Below are 20,388 nucleotides of genomic sequence, written 5' to 3'. Positions count from 1 at the left end.
AGCCCAGGCAGCACATAACACCAGCTGATGTATTAGAGACATGTGATATTAATTATGACTGTTTGTACTGATTTTCCCCAAGTTTTTCCATTTACCACCCAAATGCGACACACAGTGATGGTCTGCAGTGCTACCTGGCTCCAGATAGCTACGTTTCAGTGACAGATAAAGCAATGTCTAGACAGCTTGTTCTTCTCTGATTAAAAAAGACTATTGAAGGCACACTCGAAAAACACCCACTTAGCAGCAGTTCTACAGCCCAGTATTGGCAGGCACAGGACTCCAGTGCCACCCAAGAAACTGCCTGTGCTCCTGAGCACCCACATCCCAGTAGGCACATAGAAAAGCTGCAGAGGGAAGAGAAAAAAGACTGCTGAAAATTCATTCTAAAAAGCCTCTGTAATGGAGGCTTGTAACTAATCGTTGGAGACCCCGTCCACCCTTTGTTCATCTAGTTTGCTGGCTTGCAGATGAAGCAGCTGTTTTATACCTTTCATCTGTATTGTCTGCAGTACCAGTACTGTTAGCTGAAGGTATAAAGTCTATACATAAACACCAAATTGACATAAATTATGATCATTACCATGACACCTCACACAGCACAGGTTGCACATCCCCACCCATAATCATCATGCATGACCTGCTCATTCAGAAGGGATCTGTGGTTACTGCAGATCACAGGCTGAACTTGAGTAATAATGGCATTTTGCTTTGAAGCAGACAAACAGTATGTAGGCCTGTATGAACAGGCATGTCATATGCAAGACATGGAGTAATCCTTCTTCTCTGCCCAGCCCTGGCACATGCCTCATGGACATGTCCTACATGGACAAGCTGGTGGGAGTTCAAACAGAGCGAGGAAAACCAGAAAGGAGTAAATTGCAAAGCAAGCGGGTTAGTTCTCTGTAGAGAGCTAGAGGGTAGATTAAAGTAGTTCTGAAATGTATAAAAGGCTGCTGCCCTGAGCAAGTAATAAGCTGTACTCCATATCCTCAACAACAGAAATATGCTCCCTGAGGAGCAGCCAGGGAAGTCTTGGTTAGACATCATATGTAACAGATAAAACTAGACATTCTTTATTCCACAAATAAAACACAGCAACTCAGGAGGTAAAACTGGTTTTCTTAATATTTTCCATGGTCTCGTCTGCCTCAAATGCTCTTTGCATACTTATCTAGAGGCAGGCATTCCTGTTAATTTTCACAGGCCCTTAGTGTCAGAAATTGGGAACTATTTCTTTCTCTGGCTTTGCCACCAAACAAATGTCCATCTTAGAGTTTTGGCCAGCCCAGTGTGCCGTGGCATCAGGAGACACCAACAGAGGGAAGGAACCAGACTGCTAAGATGAAGGATGCAGCAGAGATAATGTCCTAATCACTGGGAGCTTCTAGAGAGATGAAACGAAGAAACACAAGGAATAGTGTAGCCCGAGTCCACTATGCCTGGATCAGGGAACTATAATTACATGGCTTCTGGGGGTTTTATTCTCATATGATTTCTGTTTGACTCAGAGGAGCAGGAAGCCTCTAATGCAGGATTAAAAGCTGAGAGCAGTTTATTATGTGAGGCAGAATACCTGAAGAAACAGAAGCATGCTCCTGGATAGCCTGAGAATGGAAAAGCATCCTGTGCCAGGTGATCCAATAGCTAATCCACCTGGCTGCTAAAAGCATAATCCAGGTTGTTTGTTTGGGTTTGTTTCCTAAATGGAATATGCTTAGCATCAGCTTTCAGCCAGAGGATTCACCCTCCTTTCATCCACTGCAGCAAAGAGACTTTTTCTCATTAATTTGATCTTATTGAAGATGATCCTTGACCACAGCTGAGAACCTTTCTAAGTTTGTCTCTGGTTATTATTAACCTATTCCCATCTAACAGAGCAGGCTGTCCCGGACCATCCGTTACCTGTACTTGAGGTCTCCATGTCAGGTCAGCCTATGATTAAACAACCTTTTGGCTTGACGTGCTTATCAGTGTATGCTTAATTGGAAAGAAGAGCCCAATTTGCAGCACCTAGCTGCCAGGCAACCAGCTGTACAAGGTCTACCTCCTCCAAAAGACATGTTCAAACAACAGGCGGACATCCCGTATGCAGGCTGGCACACAGAGCCAGAGATGGGAAGTATATGCCTGTTGATTGTGTGCAACAGTCTTGCTCAGATTGGAGATAGACCAACAGTGAAATAAATGCTACAGGGATAAAGTGGATCCATGTGCAGGAGAAAATCCTGCCATGACCTTTAAAACAGAAAAGAAAAGCTGGCAGAGGCAATGTCCAGGCACCAGTGATGAGGCGGGCCAGGAAGGCAAAGCAGGTCACTGGAGATGCCTGACAAACACACCAAGCTTAGACTGATTTGAACAGACTGAAACAGGGCCCAGCCTCGTGTGGAGCAGATGAAAGGGCTGGGCACAGCTCTTCATGGGTTCCCCATAGAAACATCTCAGCACTTGAGGAACTGCTGGGAACCATTCTGTGGGGCTATGGCACCGCACAGAAGGTTACTGAGAAACATCCAGCAAAGAGGTACTTAAAGACAACAACAAGGTCATGTGCCTCTATACACTCCAAACACATTTCAGTCAGGGGAACGAGAATATGCAAGGGTGGAAAGAGCCCTTAAAGAGCCCTCAGGAGCTCTGTGGTTTATGATACACAGAGCATTTGCTCAGGCCTAATAGTAAGCAGCAATGATGATGACTCAGAGCTCCTTTGTTGCCTGGACATGTCAGAGGAACAGAGGAACAGGAAGACTCTGATGAAGGACTGATTGCCCAGAGCATATTCCTGGAAAAACAGAAACATGTTTTCCATCTCCATGACATATTTCCATCTCAGAACAACTCTGAAATCTGTGCTTTCAGTACACACTCAAGAAAGCACTCCAAAACCAACGTGTGCATCTTGACACACAGCAAAAAGCTGGGATGTGGAGAAGGTCTGAGCATGTGAGATACAATTGTCCAAGTCAGAAGACGAGCAACTGCTCTCATTCTCTGTGCAATGGCTGGAGAAAACCCTTGGTCATGGTGTTCTAATGGGACTTGCTCTCCACCCCTGGGAACATCTGGCAGAATTAGTAATCCCGTATCAGAGGAGGTGAAGCATGAAGTGACAAACAGCACTTGTGACCTTTCTAGCAATTTCTGCATGCCTGCTGCTTTCACAGCAACTTTCTGTATCAGCCTAAAATAAATCCAGTGCTCTGAAAGTAAAGTACTCTGAGATTGCAGAAGCATCTGGCTCTTTTCTACAAAGCCAGAAACTAGCACAGCTGTACTTGGGGATGCAAATGTGGAGGCCAAGGAGCTATAGAGCTGTAGTCCTGAACCCCAGCATCTGAAAGAGAAGTGAGGTCTTCAATGTCCACGACACTTCTGCTTTCCATTCAGGGCAAATAGGTAAGAGTAAGCACTGTCCCTGGGTTTGTAACCAGGAGAAATCTCATCTGTTTTCATTTTCATCCATGTGCAATGCTCCATGTATTAACAGCAATGGGCACTCCACTCCTGTAGGGGTTAACTTTTACATCCCATGTTAGGCCAGGCAAAAGTGGAGCCACATCATCTATCTGCAGGAAGGAGCATCTCAGTCTTCAGATGAGGTTTTTTGACCTTGAACTCTCCAAGAAGCATTTCTGTGAGCTCTGGGCTCCATACAGTGAACACAAGGACTCAATGGGGTCTGTGCTTTCCAGTAGAATCTGCTGTTTTCCAGCACACAGCAGGGGCTGATGCTACAGCACCATGAGAGTAGCTGAATTGCATACTTAGCATAGGGCTTGGCCAACAACAGGCAAAACCCAGCCTGAGGGAAACAAACTGCAGCTTCCAGCTCCTCAAATGGTGTGATCTGGTTTTCAGCTACAGGCACTGACCACAACATGAAAAAGGCAGAATTCTGGAATAACTTTTGTGTTTATATGGATAGCAAGAAACATCTAGAGCTATACTTGTTAATTCAAGATACAGATTTAATATGCCTTCAACAACAAATAATCTCCGGCTACCAGCCCTTGGGATAAACCTAACACAGGGCCAGAACCCCCAAATGTGCCATTGCTATAGCCCAAGACTTTTCAGCAAAGCAGGTAGCTCTGACCACCAGCATGGAGCTGGCAGAGGCTGGATTAAAGCTCAGGTTAGCCCCTCCTGGGATTTCCTGTACCTGTCATTAGACAAGTGATAACACTCAGGAAAGCTCAGTAGCAAATAACCTAACCAGAAGTGAAAGTCATCACATCCTCTTGGTGACCAGCACATCTGCTGAACCTGAGGGTCAGTTTCCTCTGTGGTCAGCAGGGCAGCAAGAAGAGGAAAACATGGGGAGCTCTGCTGGGTCCCCTCCTGCTGCCCCCTCCCAAGGGTCCAAGTCTGCTTTCTATGGAAGATTCCCAACACTTTGGCTGAAACGACGCCAGCATTTGGGCAGGGCTTGGTGATATTTTTAACACTTGCTCACATAACTCTTTGGATGAATCCTGGGAAGAGCTTGCCACCAAAATAGTATACTGTGGGCACTATTTATACACCCACTGGCAGCACAGTAGGATATGCTTAGAGGGAAAGCTAGAGGACCCCCTTCCCTCCTTGCAGCTTAGCAACTAGGAATATACAGGGGTCCCTAAACATGGTTTGTTGTTTGGGCTAGTCTTCACAAGTGAACCATCACCTGTAAAAGGCCAGGTATCCTCATCTGTGCTGTTTAAGGCACTCTTGTCCACACAGGGGGGAAGCCCAAGTACAGCAAGCTTGGGGGTGATAGAACAGGTTCAAACTTAAACAGGGGAAATTTAGATTAGATATAAGGAGGAAGTTCTTTACTGTAAGGGTGGTGAGGCACTGGAATGGGCTGGGCAGGGAGGTTGTGAATGCTCATCCCTGGCAGTGTTCGAGGCCAGGTTGAACAGAGCCTTGGGTGTCATGGTTTAGTGTGAGGTCTCCCTGCCCATGGCAGGGGACTGGAACTGAATGATCTTAAGGTCCTTTCCAACCCTAGCTATTCTATGATTCTATGATGGCTGTGTGTAAAGGGGCAGGCACATCCCAGCTGCTGTGGGCTAAAAAAGGAACAGTTTTGCCTAAACACCTGCTGAGTCAGAAGAAAATGCTGCTGCCCTCCTGTTTTATCTATCCTTGGCTATTGCAGCAAGAGGTAGGGTTTCTTGGTCATCACCTCTTTTCCCTACACAGCCCCAGTAAAGGTGTGCAGTGACAGGGGAAGGTGAGGTTTGCTGGAAAGAAACCACCAGACCAACAAGACTGACTGTCCTTCATCCCTAGGGACAACAGCAGCTTCAGGCCTTTACATATGAGAACAGCTTGCCCTAAGGGACGGGAGGAGGAAAAACAAACACCATTTTGAGACTATCCATGGAAAGGAAGCTCTTCCCCTGTCTAATCTCCTGGGATAAAAATAATTCTCTAAAGTCATTTCCATGCCTGTTGAGCTTCCTTGATTTTTGTCTTGCTTGAGCTTCTTCTCCCTCCTATTTTAGCCCAAGACACATTCAGACTGCTGTCTAGTTTCTTGTCTTCTGAAGACATGAAGGCTGATGAAGCAGGTGATGTGACCTGGAGAACATGCACAGGATGCTGAATGAGAGCTGAGACAAACAGGCTCTGGAGCCCTCAGCACACAGCATCCTGGGGTAGAAAGGGAGCCAGAGTTTTGTTTTCGGATGTGTAGGTAAAAAGAAAAAGGGTATACGCATTTTCTTCCCATGTAATAGCGGCTACAGCCCGCACAGCACACTGACTGTTCCCCAGAGCTACAGAACAATGCAGAACAAAACCACATGCACAACACTCATTGGAACATGCTTTCTAGGCAGGGGCAGGGCTGGCCACATTACTTTTAGCAGAACAAATGGAAGGGATCATCTCCTACCTTGCCAGATACAATCTCCCCTGATGGTGGGCTCAGCTCACTGCAGCTGGAAGCCGGGTGCCGCAGCAATAGCCTGAGAGCCGCAGGAAGAATACAGCATGCAGAGCCGGCGATAATCCAAAGCAAAACCCGCTTGTCCCCGTGCCGGCTCAGGGATCAGCGAGCCGTGCTGCGGGGAGCCTCTGCAGGCAGCTCCACCGCTGCTGCAGGATGGCAGGAGGCAGGCAACATGACAAGGCACTTCTTCCAGACAGGAGCTGGCTGCGGGTTCCCTCCTGCTGCCAGTCACCTGCCTGTCCTCGGGTACGGCAGTGCCAGGGTGCTGGTCCCACTCACCGTGCTTGTGGTCGGGGGGGAAAGACAGGGCTGCGGGCAATGCAAGGGCCAGATTACTGATGAGAGCCCCAGTGTGTAAATACAGATGCAGTGTGGAGAGGACTATGGCAGAAATGCAGCTCGTGTTACAGCGAGCCATTTACAGCACGCTCAGAAAGAAGCGAGCGTGATGGGGCTGTGCTCCATGGCCTGCCCGTGCAGGCAGGGGGGTTGCAGGGCTGCAAGGGGAAGCCATCGGGTGAAGTGGCCACTAGTGATGGGAGACACCCCAGCTTTGCACCCTCCATACACAGCACATGGTAGCAATAATGCAGACCTATGTATTCTCCATCCTTCGCCCCACCTGGGACAGCCACAGCCCTGCCCAGCTGCGGCACATAATGCTAAGCAGCCCATCATCCCTGAGAGAAAGGCTGATCACAGCATTGCTCCATCTGAGAATACGTGTGACACAGAAGCAGGAGACCATTCTCATTGTTCAGGCCCTCTACCCATGCTTGGGGGCTCCACATTCTTGGGACTTACCTTTTCTCTCCAGCTCTCTGTCTTTGGCACCTCCTTCTTTCCCTAGGATTCTTCTTTCCCTGCCATTTTAGGATAATTTAGAAGCTGTATCACAACTGCATTTACACCAAATAATGAAGATAGGGGGTAGGGAACTATCTTGGCAAAGCACCAATGTGTCAAAGGGTTTGGGGACATTGACTCCATTTGTGCCCACAACTGGAGCCAGCAGTAGAATCGTTTCACAGGTTTCAGCCACTGCCTGTTAAACGAGAACTGAAAGACCTCAGCAGAGACTGAGAAGGAGCTGTTCCAGGATGCATACCACAGCAGGCATAGCCTATTTTCAGTAAGCGTGGTGCCAGACAGGCATAAAGCTCACACCAGGGACTTGTGGGTACAATCAGTGACAAAGAACAAGGACTTCATGCGGCTACGAAGCAACTGATGTCTGTTCTGTAGAAGCTTGGGGGGTGTGTGTGTGGTGTGTATGTGTGTGCTCCTTTGAAAGATGTACTGCCAAGCCTCAGGGGTTTGAAAACAGTTGACTTAGGCCAATTGCATCAGTGAGTGCTGTTAAAAACCTACCTATCAGGGAAGTACACGGACATCAAAGTAATAGGTATATATGTCCTAGTGATACCTACCTGAGGGGTGAAGCAACTTCTAAGTTGCTTCTGCAGCCAAACTGGTCTCAGCCAGGGAATGGCTAACCAGCAGATGATCCCAAAGGGTCTGGAAACCATTCACAACGTCCCACGGCTCAAACGAGGCAGTAGAGAGTGGTTAGATCAAGGCAGCAATAAGGCTCACCACGACTGCAGCTACAGTAATCCTGTCAAAGCACAAGTGACAGCCCTGTGACAGCCTCCTAGAAGCACGGCATTGACCCTGGCTGTGGAGCCCTGTCTATAAGCTCTCCCCTGTGCTTTCTGATCACACCTGGAGAGATGGATGAAAGTGATACCCAGAGAAAATGGGGTTTAGCAATCTGTACAGCCTGCGCTCATCTCAGTTTGGGAGCTGCTCTTTCTTACAAGCACTGTCCCACCTCAGTCTGACCCACTGCTCATGTTCATCATTTGCTGGAAGAATCCAGACATTACAGGAGAGGATGGGCACAGTCAGCAGCCCTTCATGGGAGTTTGCTTTTCCAGCTCAGCTGCATAAAACTTCCAGCAGACCACATCCCTTTTCGCTGCCTCAGTTTCGCTGTTTCCCCCGCTGTGAAATAAGGAACATGACACTTACCAAGCTGCTGCAGATGTTATAAAGTTAACTTCATTACTGGATGCTGTCAGCCTGTGAACAGTACCGAGCATTCTGCGAGGCTCCTTTTCCACCCATAAAGCGGAGACTCCTTGTGGCTTCCCCAGGCATACAACTGCTGCCTGCAGTTTTCGTCACCCTCACCACGGCAGGTATGCTGCAAAGGCAGGGACCCCCATTACCTGGAACAGCAGGACCTTTGGTCCCTCTACCAGCTGCATCCAGGCCATCTGCCAGGCAGGAATGCAATGCACCAGCCTCAGCTGAGCTGTCAAGGCAGCGGAAGGGCTGGGGTTGCACTGCTCTGGAATTCCAGCTACGCACAAACACCCATCAGCCTGCACCAGGAATGACTCCTCCCTGCCCCGGACAGGGCTGAATCACTGGAAATACAAAAACAACGATGAGGTCACGTTCCCAGAGCAAAAAACTGGAGCCAGATATAGCTGCATGGAGAAGCGTGCTAAAAAGGGACTCGGTGTGCAGGCTGGGGGCTCTGGCAGACAGGCACCCCAGCATTTGTCTCGTTTAAAAACAGCTTGAGGCTGCCAGGAGACTTCTTTTCTCTCTGCAGGGAACTGGGCAGCACAACAGGGGCTTTAAACTCTTTAATCATCCTATTGAAAGAGGCACAAACGTTAGAGCTTGTGAGCGTATAGACTTGGGTTCACGGAAAAAGGCGGAGGTAGAATGATTCAAATCCAGATGACTGGATTCAAATCCAGTGTTCCCAAAATCTCACTGTGTTACCATTCTCGCTCTTAAGCAGTTAAAAACCCCCTGCTGCAAGCTGAACGGCAGACAAAAAACATAAAGCCATTATTGTCCAGCCAGCTTCCACAGAAAAAGAACGTTGGTTTGATGAGTTTTCAACAGGGTGAGCAACAAATAACAGTCCTACTAGTGCTCCTAGAATGAGAATCTAAGCCACTTCATTTCCAGTAAATAGACTTTTCAGGGCAGTGCCTTTCCCAGTTCTCGGCGGAGGGAGACTGGAGACATTCTGCTATTTAGCCTGTGAAGGAAATTGCAACATAGGACTTGGAAAGGATAGCGGAATTCACAACATCCTGCTCTTTCCCCTCTCCATAGGACAAGACATTTGGGTGGATAACAGTAACACCCACAGTTATATGAAGAAGAGGGTCTGAGAATGCAGATTTTGTTCCATTAGGATATAACCTAAATCAGAAGCCAAGGGGGAGCAAATGCAGGACCAGACAGCTAACACCAGGCATCTCATCTGACTGGCTGGGCAGTAGTCATTGAGCTGACATACTCTGCAACAACCACAACTGTGTATAGCACAGTGAGCTTGGGCTATGCTCCACCAGTCCCTTTCTCCTTCAAGTGCTTCCAGATTTGCTGATAAAATGTATAAGAAAATCTGTGACCTGTGTGTAACTCCCACAGGAGACCCATTAGACCAGAAGTGCCCAAAACCGAATCAGTTCATTCTTACCCCACTGTTTTACCCCACTGTTTGAGCACATTTTGGTAACAAGAACCACCATACTGGGCCACACCAAGAAGTCTTCTCATCTAGTGCTCTATACTAGACATTTTGGCACCAGCATATTCATATCACAGAGCATGGACTGATCTCTCCTAAGGCCATACTCTTCCAGACTGCAACAATCAGCAGCCAAGGAGCTTCTAGAGCTGGAGGTTGCATACTGAGCACCATGTTTAGCAACGTCTGAAATGCACCCCTGCCATTGAGGTGTCTGGTTCCTTCTGGAATCTGTGTGTATTTTCAGCCTCCATGCCATCTCGTAGCAACATGTTCTGCAAATCAACTGTGTTGAAAAAGGACTTCCTTAACCTCTTCCCTGATACATAATTTCGTTGGATGTGCTTCCTCTGTGCTTTGAGAAATATCAAAGTTGAGTAAGGTCAGTCCTTACCCAACTTCACCCCACTGTATGCTATTTTATAGGCCTTTGCACTTTCCCACTATCATCTACTTCTTGTTTAATCTCTCTTCCTGCAGAAGCTATCAGAGTCCCCTACTCATCCTCATTCTCTTTTTCTGTATCATGTCCAGGTCTATGTCATTTTTTTTTGAGAGAGAATGACCAGACTTTATGTGGTACTCAATATCCAGTCACAACATGGTTGCATACCTAAGATTACAAGAATGTATTCCAGCATTTTTTTATTTATTCTTTATTTCCATGTCTGAGGTCTGACTTTTTGGCTACAGCTGAATACTGAGCTGATGTGCTCTGATAATGATCCACAATGACTCCAAAGGGCTTCTTGTGGGCAGTGAGAAACTGTTCACAAATGGCCATTACATGTGGCATTTACCAGCAAGGAGTCCTATTTGCTGTTTTACCATGCTAATAGCTTTGCAAGTTACTCCTGTAATTCTTCAGGTAGTTTTTAAACTGACTGCGTTGACTTAGACTCGTCAGAATATTATAGTCCTCATTCCAAACCACAGCTTAATGTATTGCACAGAGGTCTTTGCAGGACCCAGGCACTGCAGGTATCAGAGCTTTGCTGGATTGCAAAGCATGACATTTGGCAAGGAGTGCTCTAAGCACAGTGACCAGGAATGCCCCATCTCATGGGATATGCTACAATGGCCTAATGCAAGGAGCTGTGGAGCTGTAACACCTGTGGTCTGCACCTGAACTTGTGCTGACACAGGGCCATGCAAAGGTAGGTACCTGTACCAGATACACCACAGGCTTTGCCAGGCACAGCCTCAATGCTGTGTATGTGGTAGCACAATCATTACAGCAGTAGGATGGCCACACTCCACACCCCATCGCTGCAATGAGGTTAGCAGCACACCAGTTTGTACTCACACCCCACTGTCTGAACCAGTGTCTTGCCCTGGCATTTGTGGAGGATCCTGGTGCAGTCCGAACCACCGGTTGTGAAATCAGCCAACAAGAAGCTCTCATGAATGATGTGGACAAGTCAACCCAAGAGACACCACCACTGCAAGTGTTCTGCAAAGCACCTGAACTAGCAGAGAGGTTAAAGCACCCTAAGACAGTATCCTCCAACAGCAGCCTTAACAGGTTGTGCCAACAAATACCGGTGTCACAGAACAATGTGACAGCAACCCTAGATCTGCCCACGGGGAGGCTGTTCTGACAGGAGCAGTCCTAAGGAAGATGCTGGGACCAGTTCTCCTGCTCCCGAGCCCCAGCCACGACTAACACCATTCTATGGGGGAAGCAGCCATTCTCTGTGACCCATCGGGTCGGGTGCTCTTTCCCTTCTCCTCATTATCAGGTCCTGAAGGTCCTGTGCACCAATTAGACAAACCAAACAGGTTTCTTCTTCCTCTCCCTCCCTATCTCAAGATTCCCAGGTGCCAGGAGCCTGGTATGAAAATAAAGCTTTAATTGTAACTATGATTTAATGCCGTAATGATTCTGCCTGATCCCTGAAAGAACCTGTCAGTGCCAGGTGATAGAAACATACTCCCATGCACAGCTCCACCGAGGACTCAGTCAGAAGTGCAGAGTCCAGGGCAAGGTTTAAGGGCTACAAGGATGCTCAGCAAATAACCATCCCAGGCACATCTGATGTGAATTGTGGAAACCAACGTTTCCAATCCAGCCAAGTACATACAAGAATGGGAAGGAGAGGGGGATAAACTATGGGGAGTAGATGTTATGAGCAAAACCCCAACCAGGCTTCGAGTTCCAGAATCAGAGGGACAGAGGCCTATAGCCAGCAAACCTCAGAAAACATCCTCCTACGTGTCCACGGCTTTGGTGAAGAGCTAACTGAGAATTAAGTGTTCAGCAGAAGGTGGATTGCATAAGGCCAAGCAGAATTGGGGTAACGAGCTTCCCTGAACATCTGGGAGAGATAAAGCAGCAGAACTCATCCCAGCCAAGTTTACCCTGACGCACTCCGAGTTGAGCTGGCAAACCGGCAGGATCTGTTGCCTGGCTCAGCTTCAGCAGAGCCTACCACAGGAAAGAGCATCAGGCAGCTACAACTGCACACAATATCTTCATTTCGTTTATTCCCAGAGCTCAGCGTACCCCTGACACACAGCACCTCGATGGCATGGGGAAGGGTGAAGGAGGCATTTCATTATCCCTCATCTGTTTCTTGCAAAATATTGCCTGCAATCCCAGAAGAAAGGCAGATCGAAGGTTTCAGTGAACCATAACCCCTGTGTAATAGCCTAGTCAGGGTTATTACCTGCTACCAGGTAATATAAATACCTGGTTTTTATAATAAATATAAATAAATATAATTTTGTATAAATTGTATAATTATTTATATAAATATAATAAATTCAAATAAATAAAAACTTGGGAATAACCCAGGTTATACCAGGGTTATTCTTCAGCTCATCTAAAAAGAGAACAGATTTATTCCTGTGCATTGTCTATTGAACACTGCCCAGGTAACAACTTCACCAACCCATACAAAAGGCAACACAACCCAACCACTGAGTGAAGAAAACTGAGGATACCAGGCATCCTGCACAGAAAAAAGTGTCAGACAGCATCTGCTGCCGCAGCAAAAACTGAACCAGAAGCAGAACTGCAAGCAGCAGGATACTGGGCAACCATAAGCCAGGCTTGCACCTTTTGAATATTCTACATTCCCTTATTCACAGCCTGAAGGATTTTGAGGGAGGATTGCCAGGAGGTGAGGAAGCCTCTTAAGCAGCTGCTTCAGGTGTTGCTGTCTAAGCCCAAAGGTTGCAAACCCACTGCTGCAAGCAAAAGGTCACCAGACTGGATCCTGGCCCAGCAGCTTCTGTGAAACACGTGAACCAGGAGACTTTCAGACTACAATTTTTCAACATGAGAGTACAAATTACTCTTCTAAATAGAGACCTGTACTCTACATGAAATGAACGGCCTGGATGCCTGCAGGTCTGATGGAGGGGACCACTCTACTCCAGATGACACAGAAGACTTCGGTTTAAAATTCAGGGCAGCCACTGACTCCCTGAGTCACCTTGTTCTGCATACTTCAGGGCTCAGCTCCCGGCTGAATGAGAAGATACTGATCCTCCCTGCCTCCCAGAGGAGAGAGAAGGCAATAAGGCTTAAAAGGTCCCATGATCTTGGCCATTAATCCCAAAAGGAGGCAAAAGGGGGTTGTTCACGATGTGCAAAAGCAAGGCTTCTGTTATTAGTGCCTAATACGGATGTGGAGGCAGGATGCAGTCAGTAACAAAAACATTGGACTTCCCTTGAGACAGAGTGCTCAGATCAGATGGTGCTTTGTTTGTAGGGTGATGCACATGGGGCTGGAGATAGCTCCTGTATGTCTGCCCCAGCTTTGCACTCAGTGTAAACAATCAGTTCAGCAGCACAGCCCTCTCCGGGGCACAGACATCTCCCCAAAGGCAGACACAATGCTTCCAGAGAACCTACAAAAAGCCAGTGGTTGGATTGTCTGTTCTCCTAATTCAGAGGAAGCCTGGCCCAGCTTCGATTTCCTGCAACATCTCTTGGTGTCAGGGGGGTGGTGGGGCTGGAAAAGGCCACGTCCATTTATAGCTGGAAAGCCTGGCAGAGGGTTCAGCGATGTGTGGAAAGGCAGGGAGCTGACAGCTCAGTACAGCCAGATCCACGGAGCCGGAGCGGCAGGCTGGGAAGGAGACAGGGGGTATGAAAACCACTTCCCTTCAAGCTGGGAGCAGCAGAGAGAGGCTGCTCCTCCGCAGCGCCAGGCAGAGGGAAGCATTCCCTACTTCTGGGTGAATCATAAAAGTAGGGCAGCAGAAGACTAGCTCTGGAAAAACTGAAGAGCAGCCGGGCTGCAGATACAGCCACAAGCACCCACAGGTCAAACCCAGGCTGTGGGGCTCTGCACCCTTCTTCTGAGCCCTGCATCATGTCCACCCCTGCATCAACCCAGTCCTCTGGTCGCTGGAGCTGAGGCTGGGAATTCACTGGTGCTAAGAGGAATGACAGTTCCCTCCTTCTGGCACACTTACATTGTCCAGCACATAGATGTAGTAAAAAGAGCTTTCCAGCCCTCATGGAAAAAGCTTGCCCCTGGGGACAAGACACCGGTTTAAAGCATTAACATGCACAGACTTATTCTATGGTGACTTCAGCTCCTCCCCATGTTACCAGGAATGAGACAGTGAGAGAGGAGAGGTGTTTATTTAGCTGACCCAATTTAGCTAACAATTCTGCATATTCACAGTAAAGTTAGGAAAAATAACTGCTCCAGTTGCTTTAGGGATCACAGAGATGATAAGAAAAACAAATGCTGTGGAGACTCGGCAGTGAAATACCAGTGCTATTGTACAGGCATTGATGACAGGAGCAGCATGCAAAAAAAGCCTCTGGTCACCCGCATTTATAAATGATAAACTCAAATGAACAGGTGCAGAAAGGGCCTCGGGGAAACAGAAAACCTATCAAACAAGAAGAAACTTAAGAGCCTGGCTTGTTTAGCCTGGCCAAATGTGGGCAGAGAGCGGATAGAATTGCTCTCTAAATATATCACAGGAGACAAACAAAACTGCTGAAGCAAAAGGGTAATGCTGGCATGACAGCAAGAGAACAAATGCCCTGTGAACACATTCAGGTTGAAAATTAGAGGGGGAGAAAAATAATCAACCATCAGAACAGGAGGTTTTCCAGCTGGGTTTGGGATGCAGTTTTATCAGTGGTCTGACAGGGTTATAGGACAAAGCATTTCTGCCCACAGGTATCCAAGAGGTGCCTTATGCATCTGTTTTTGTTCCAGCTGTAATTAGCATGGGTCATTACTCAGATGGCTTCATTCTTAGAACAGATTTGTTGAGGGTCACTACAGTTGGAGAACCTTGGGTAAGCACACAGTGCTCCTTTGCCCTCCTGTTCTGTAATTGCTGCTCATGAGTAAGAACTTCCAGACTAGAGGTCAGTGGAGAAGTGCGGATGCACACCTATGACCTGAGAGACACTGGGCAGCCAGTAAAACACCCTTGAGGGGCTTCTTCCCAGAAGTACCTTGACATGCCTCTGCCCAAAAGAACCTGATGCCCCACACTATTAGTGGAAGAGTTTTCTTTGTGTCATCTTGTTGGATTCAGGGGAGGGAGAAGATGCTCTAATCCTTCCTCTGCTTCAGCGTAAGAAAAGTAACTGTTTCATCACTGGTTATGATCAAAGCACCATCATTCTTGGTCCTAAAATTTCTGCCCAGTTCACTGGTGAGTATTTAGGTGCTGCCTAAATAGAACACAGCATTCAAACCATGAACCTTTATATTACAGAATTATGAGAAAAAGGGAGGGGGAAACACCCCAAAAACACATTCCAGGGATTAGATTTTGACAGATCTATCAAATATGAAAACTTCATAAAAGACTAAAGTATCATCTTCATACATTCCACAACATGAGGTCTGATACCCTCCATGGGACTGTGCACATAAGAAATACCCTCAAGGCAGCTTTCCCACCATAGGGCTGCCATCTAAGAATATGGATAAGCCTCCCTCCCGCAGGCTGATTCATTCCTTTGACCAAATAACAGAGTGGCAAGGAGTTGGTCATCCTAATATTATCATTTTATTCTTTAAAAAGAAATCATTTTACAAATTCAGGAGTGATGTAGGACAGACATCACTGCCAGGTGATGTGTTTCAAATGCTGATCTTGTCAAACCACTGAAATATTTGTATGTGGAGCAAGCTCACCAACAGCTCTATTATCCCCAGCATGTCCTAGGCAGTATTTACAAATCCCCTTCAGCCAGAAGGTGAGTGCCTTGTACATAAACTGTATGAGAAGAGTGACACAGTCTCAGAGTTGCCTTGCCCTGCCCGTAGAAGATCTGCTTGTGGTGCCCTGCGTTATATTGCTCTGCACTACATGCTAGGAACAACTTCGGTAGGACTCTCAGCCCACCCAGAGCAGTCTGGGTATCGTGGGGACATCTGCTTGCCTGCATAGACTCCCCTTTTGCCTCTAGCCCCGGGGTGGCTGACTTCGACAGACATAATCTTCATCAGAAAGCCATGATTGTCTCTGCGAAGTGAATGGTAAATCAGAGGGAGGTGACAAGCACCAGTGGGGCTGCAGGCTCTCACTTTACTTAGGTATCTGCTTGCAGGGGAGATGGCCAGATTAGCATCTGCTCCTTCCTTATCAAGCAGCTCCTGGCCACTGAAGCCTGCATCCACTCCCAGCTCTAGTTTTGCAGTGACTGCTGAAATCCAATGCCACAGTTTGCACCGAGCCTCCCCAAAAGCAGCAGGTGCAATAGACTTGGGTATTTTTCTGGGCCAAGTTAAACAATCTTTACATAGAAACTTAAAGCTTATGGAGCTTAAACAATCTTTACATAGAAACTGCTGAAACTGGGACCACAGGCCACAAGGTGTTATACGCAGACTGGATGAAATGGGGACGCGGCTGGCCTGTTGCCATCACATACTGCCTCCACCGATAGTTCAGAGACTCTTAATGCCGAGAACTCCCAATAAATACCAGATGGTTACCATGCAAAAAAAACCCCAATTCAGAACAAGGAATCTAAATCTGCATAAAGGAGCTGAAAAAAATAAACCACCAGCTAACGCTGCTTAGTCCTTTGCACATAAAAGCTTCATTTAGAGAGCTCAGCAGTGCTGGTAGGACAAGCTCTCACACTGACACACTGTCCTTCCACCCAGTAACCCCACTGATGATGGACATAGTATAAAAATACAGCCAGCAAAGCCCAGTCCCTCTGACTTCGGCTGTGCCTGCGCATCCCTGGTCCCTCTGCTGGCAGTCAGACTGAGCATTTACAGCTCTCTGAAGCTCATAATGACAGATGAACTGTTCCTAAATAAAATACTACCCAGTACACAGAAACTCTGCAGGGTCTCCTGAGCCCTCACTGAGATCCTCTGACACTCCACCACACGGCTCAAGGGGAAGGGTGAAGGAGTCATCAAGTCACGCTTCATCCCTTATGCTGAGCCACAGCACCGGTGGAGGACAGGGAGGGGTAAAGGGCAGGACACCCTGTGCTAGCCGTGAAATAGCATCTCTGCCTCTGATACTGCTTGTGTGACCTCCATCGAGTCAGACGTGCGTGTGCCTCAGTCTGCTATGGTGGGGGAGACACCCAGTGCTGGCAGATCAGATGAGCCCTAAGCACAACACGGGCTTCTCAGGGCCAGGCTTTATTGCCTCATGGGAGCCTGAGATGCTTCTGCCCTTTTACCTAAAGTCTAAATGAAATGGCTGGTGACCTGCTACAGAACCTGAGAGAGTTCTAGGGACAATGACCTTTTGCAAGAGCAGATTTGCAATGCAGATAAAAAAAGGACAGGCTGATGAATGTCAAGTCCTCGTCCCTTGACCAACTAAGGGTTTCTCTAAGCACTTCCTGACTGCAGATGCAGAAAGAGGGTGGTGCTTGGGCGCTGGCCATCTCATGAGAAACGGGATTAACTGTTTGGAAGGAGTCCATTGCAACGCGTGCCTTCCAAAGTGTCTGCGTACAGTCAAAAGGCCACAAAATTACACATATTACATGGGGGTTCTGCAGCTGGACCTAAGGCACACCTGGGGTCAACACTGTCACCCCAGTAATACAGCCCAGAGTCTACTCACGATAGAAACAAAGGCACATAGATGAGAAGGACATCACCAATTCAGCCTTTTCCTCAGCCTAGACTTCTCTTTGCTCTGAGGTATGTAGTTAAAGGGAGAAAAATGTAAAGTAATCACCATGAACTATCTCAGGGAGCAGAGATGCCTCCTGCAGGATGTTCTCTGTCATTCCAGGGAGGCCCTCTGGAATACCTACAACATCTCTAATGCATTCTGCCGGCATTCCCTTGGCAGCAGCACATGTCTTTGGAAGAGAAGCTGGAGTCAGAGGCTGAACCTGGGTGAAAAAGGCGCACGTTCTTGATTTGGTATCCTGGAGGGCAGGGCTCTGGGCAGCCACTGCCTCTGTGCTTTGCAGGGAGCACAGCCCCCCCTCCTGACAGCCCTTCACTTTGGTTTGTGTTGCTGGTTTTCATGTTTCTTTGGTTTTTTTTTTTTTCTGTTTTGGGTTGGTTGTTTTTTGTTTTTTGTTTTTTTTTTTTACAATCCTTTGTGCTTATGTTTGTCACTATTCGGTGAAAATGTTCCCGTCGCGGCAAAAGGTGATTTTGGCCGCATGTTTCTCCCAGACATAATGAGTGCCCCAAAGCCGTGCTGATGGGCAAAGGCATAGCCAGAGCGGCGGGTGCTGGTTCGACGCAGGTGTCTCCTGGGTGAGGGTGGAGGCGGCCGCTTTTTGGCTTCTTTGATCTTGAGCAGGACCTGGAATCAGAAAATAAGATGGAAAAAGTGGGAAGTGCATCGTTATTCACAAGCACAGGAACACAGGAACAAAGGGAAACAGAAGCAGGTGGCCAAAGCCAAAACTGATTGGCAAAACAGGGGGATGGCAGGAGGGGTTGTGGAGCAGGAACTAAACTGGCAGCCTGGTAAAAGCAAAAGGTAATCTTATTCTAGAAGGCATAATTGCAGTGTCATCTTTAAGTCATGAGAGGAGAAGATTTACAGCTTTCTGATGCCTCAGCTGGGGTATTACTGCAGCTCTTTTAGGCTCTTCAGACCAAATGTTGAAGTCACCTCAACAATAGATGGAAGTCCAAAAAACAAAAAAAGAAACATTTAAGAATTTGCTTATTTCTACTGAAGTATTAATTACTAGTAATTTCTACTAATTACTACTCAAGGGGATCTCTGATACATAAAAGCTTTTTATGATGAGAATGGCGATAAATAGATTCTCACAGTCCTTGGTAGAAGGGAAAGAAATAATGCACTTTTTTTGCAGGCAGTGGGATCTCTGGTGGCCACCAACATCATCTGAGGACAAGCATCTTTTCAGAAAGGGGCTGTTAAAGGCATAACGCCAGTATGGAGTGCCAGTGGCTCAGCAGAATCCCCAGGTGCCAGACCCCTGTTCTTCTTGCTTGGGATAGTGGCAGTTGTAGGTACTTGGCCTCTCTAAACACCAGGTCTCTATTTAAGTTCACAGAATCCCAGAATGGTTTGGGTTGAAGAAAACTTAAAGCTCATCCAGTTCCAACCTCTGCCACAGGCAGGGACCCCTTCCACTAGAGCAGCTTGCTCCAAGCCCCTGTGTCCAACCTGGCCTTGAACACTGCCAGGGATGGGGCAGCCACAGCTTCTCTGGGCACCCTGTGCCAGCGCCTCAGCACCCTCACAGGGAAGATTTTTTTTTCCAAATATCTAATCTCAGTCTCCCCTCTGTCAGTTCAAAGCCATTCCCCCTTGTCCTGTCACTACAGGCCCTTGTAAAATGTCCCTCTCCAGTTTTCTTACGCCAATTCCTCTCAATACTGCTTGCTGGGGATCTCCATACATTAGGAAACCCAAACGCTCCTCTCCTGTGACAATTTGCTTCCTAGAGGAGGTAGAAAAGTAAAGTAATTTTTCACTAGAGAGAAGTGCTCAGCCCAGGCCCTGAGGCTCGGATTCTGTATTATAACTGTGTTGGACTTAGAAAAGGTGCAATTTTGCTAGGCAGTTCTGCCCCACACCTGACAGTGCTCAAGGCCAGGTTGGAGGGGGCTTGGAGCAACCTGCTCTAGTGGAAGGTGTCCCTGCCCATGGCAGGGGATTGGAACCGCACGGGCTTTAAGGTCCCTTCCAACCCAAACCAGTCTGGAACTTATGGTTCTACGGCTTCTACTTCTAAGGGGAAAACTCAGCCCATTTTTACACACCTGAACTGCCTCTAATTGTGTCCTGAGGACCTCCCGACTTTGCAGTCTTCTCTATCACCCACCTACCACCTCTACAAGGGCTCAGAATTCCCCTGCACTCATTCGCCAACAGTTCTGGAGCACTGGGGAGCTTCACAGCCATCCCAAGGATGATGAGGGCAGCCACTGAGGTGCATCCCCTGGGGCTGTTCGCAAACACTGGTTTCTCACAGCTCAGTGCAGGAAGAGGGAAAAAGCACCAGGTGGCAGCAGCATTTTGCAGATGCTGCTGCTCGGAAGCGAGCCGGGGGAGCAGTGCTTAGGCTTAAACATCCTCGAGGGGTCCATCGGCACTAGTGACCGGTGCGCTCTCTGCCCGCTCCATGTCTCCGAGCCCCAGTGGCCTCATCTTCATGCTCTTTCTGGTTTCAGAGGGGGCATATAACTACTGATTACAAACGAAGTAGATTCTTAAGTGAAAAAAAAGCCCAAATAGCAAACACGTAATGCTGGGTGGAGAGTGAAGGGCTGTGGTTTGCCAGGCTAAAAAGGGTACAGTATGAGGTCAGGAGGAACACGCCACTCCCTTGCCACTGAGCCACAGCCCTTAAACCATGCACCTAAAAATAGTGCCGCTTCCTTGCTCCGATGCAATCTAATCCAAATCTAAATAATCTCAGCCTTGGTCCCTGTTGCAGATGGTTTTGAGCTGTGCCAAA

General features: G+C 47.7%; 2 protein-coding genes across 6 annotated transcripts in view; both read right to left on the bottom strand.

Moving 5' to 3' along the window:
• Window positions 1–8,328, bottom strand: part of RUSC2 (RUN and SH3 domain containing 2) — a 53,042-nt gene extending 44,714 nt beyond the window's left edge. Inside the window, exon 1 of one of the 2 annotated variants that reach the window (XM_061477275.1) lies at window positions 7,982–8,328. The gene's annotated coding sequence lies outside the window, so the exon portion shown is untranslated. Of the gene's footprint in view, window positions 1–5,890; window positions 6,205–7,981 lie in introns of those variants that run through there. The other variant, XM_061477277.1, reaches the window with a different exon arrangement.
• A 7,161-nt stretch (window positions 8,329–15,489) lies between these two features.
• The window catches only part of LOC133281569 (phospholipid-transporting ATPase FetA-like), an 85,550-nt gene continuing 80,651 nt past the window's right edge, over window positions 15,490–20,388 (bottom strand). For all 4 annotated transcript variants that reach the window (XM_061477293.1, XM_061477294.1, XM_061477290.1 and 1 more), the window contains exon 28: window positions 15,490–18,251. In XM_061477293.1, the coding sequence (XP_061333277.1) occupies window positions 18,030–18,251 (222 nt within the window). In that variant the 3' untranslated portion in view covers window positions 15,490–18,029. The remainder of the gene's footprint in view (window positions 18,252–20,388) is intronic.

Source organism: Pezoporus flaviventris, unplaced genomic scaffold (genome assembly GCF_033815535.1).
Source record: "Pezoporus flaviventris isolate CSIRO_AGI_PZ_B2104156 unplaced genomic scaffold, CSIRO_AGI_Pfla_v1 ptg000100l, whole genome shotgun sequence".
In the NCBI taxonomy this organism is placed as follows: Eukaryota; Metazoa; Chordata; class Aves; order Psittaciformes; family Psittacidae; genus Pezoporus; species Pezoporus flaviventris.
The sequence above is the reverse complement of the archived record's forward strand: the minus strand, read 5'-3'. Positions and strand labels throughout refer to the sequence as shown.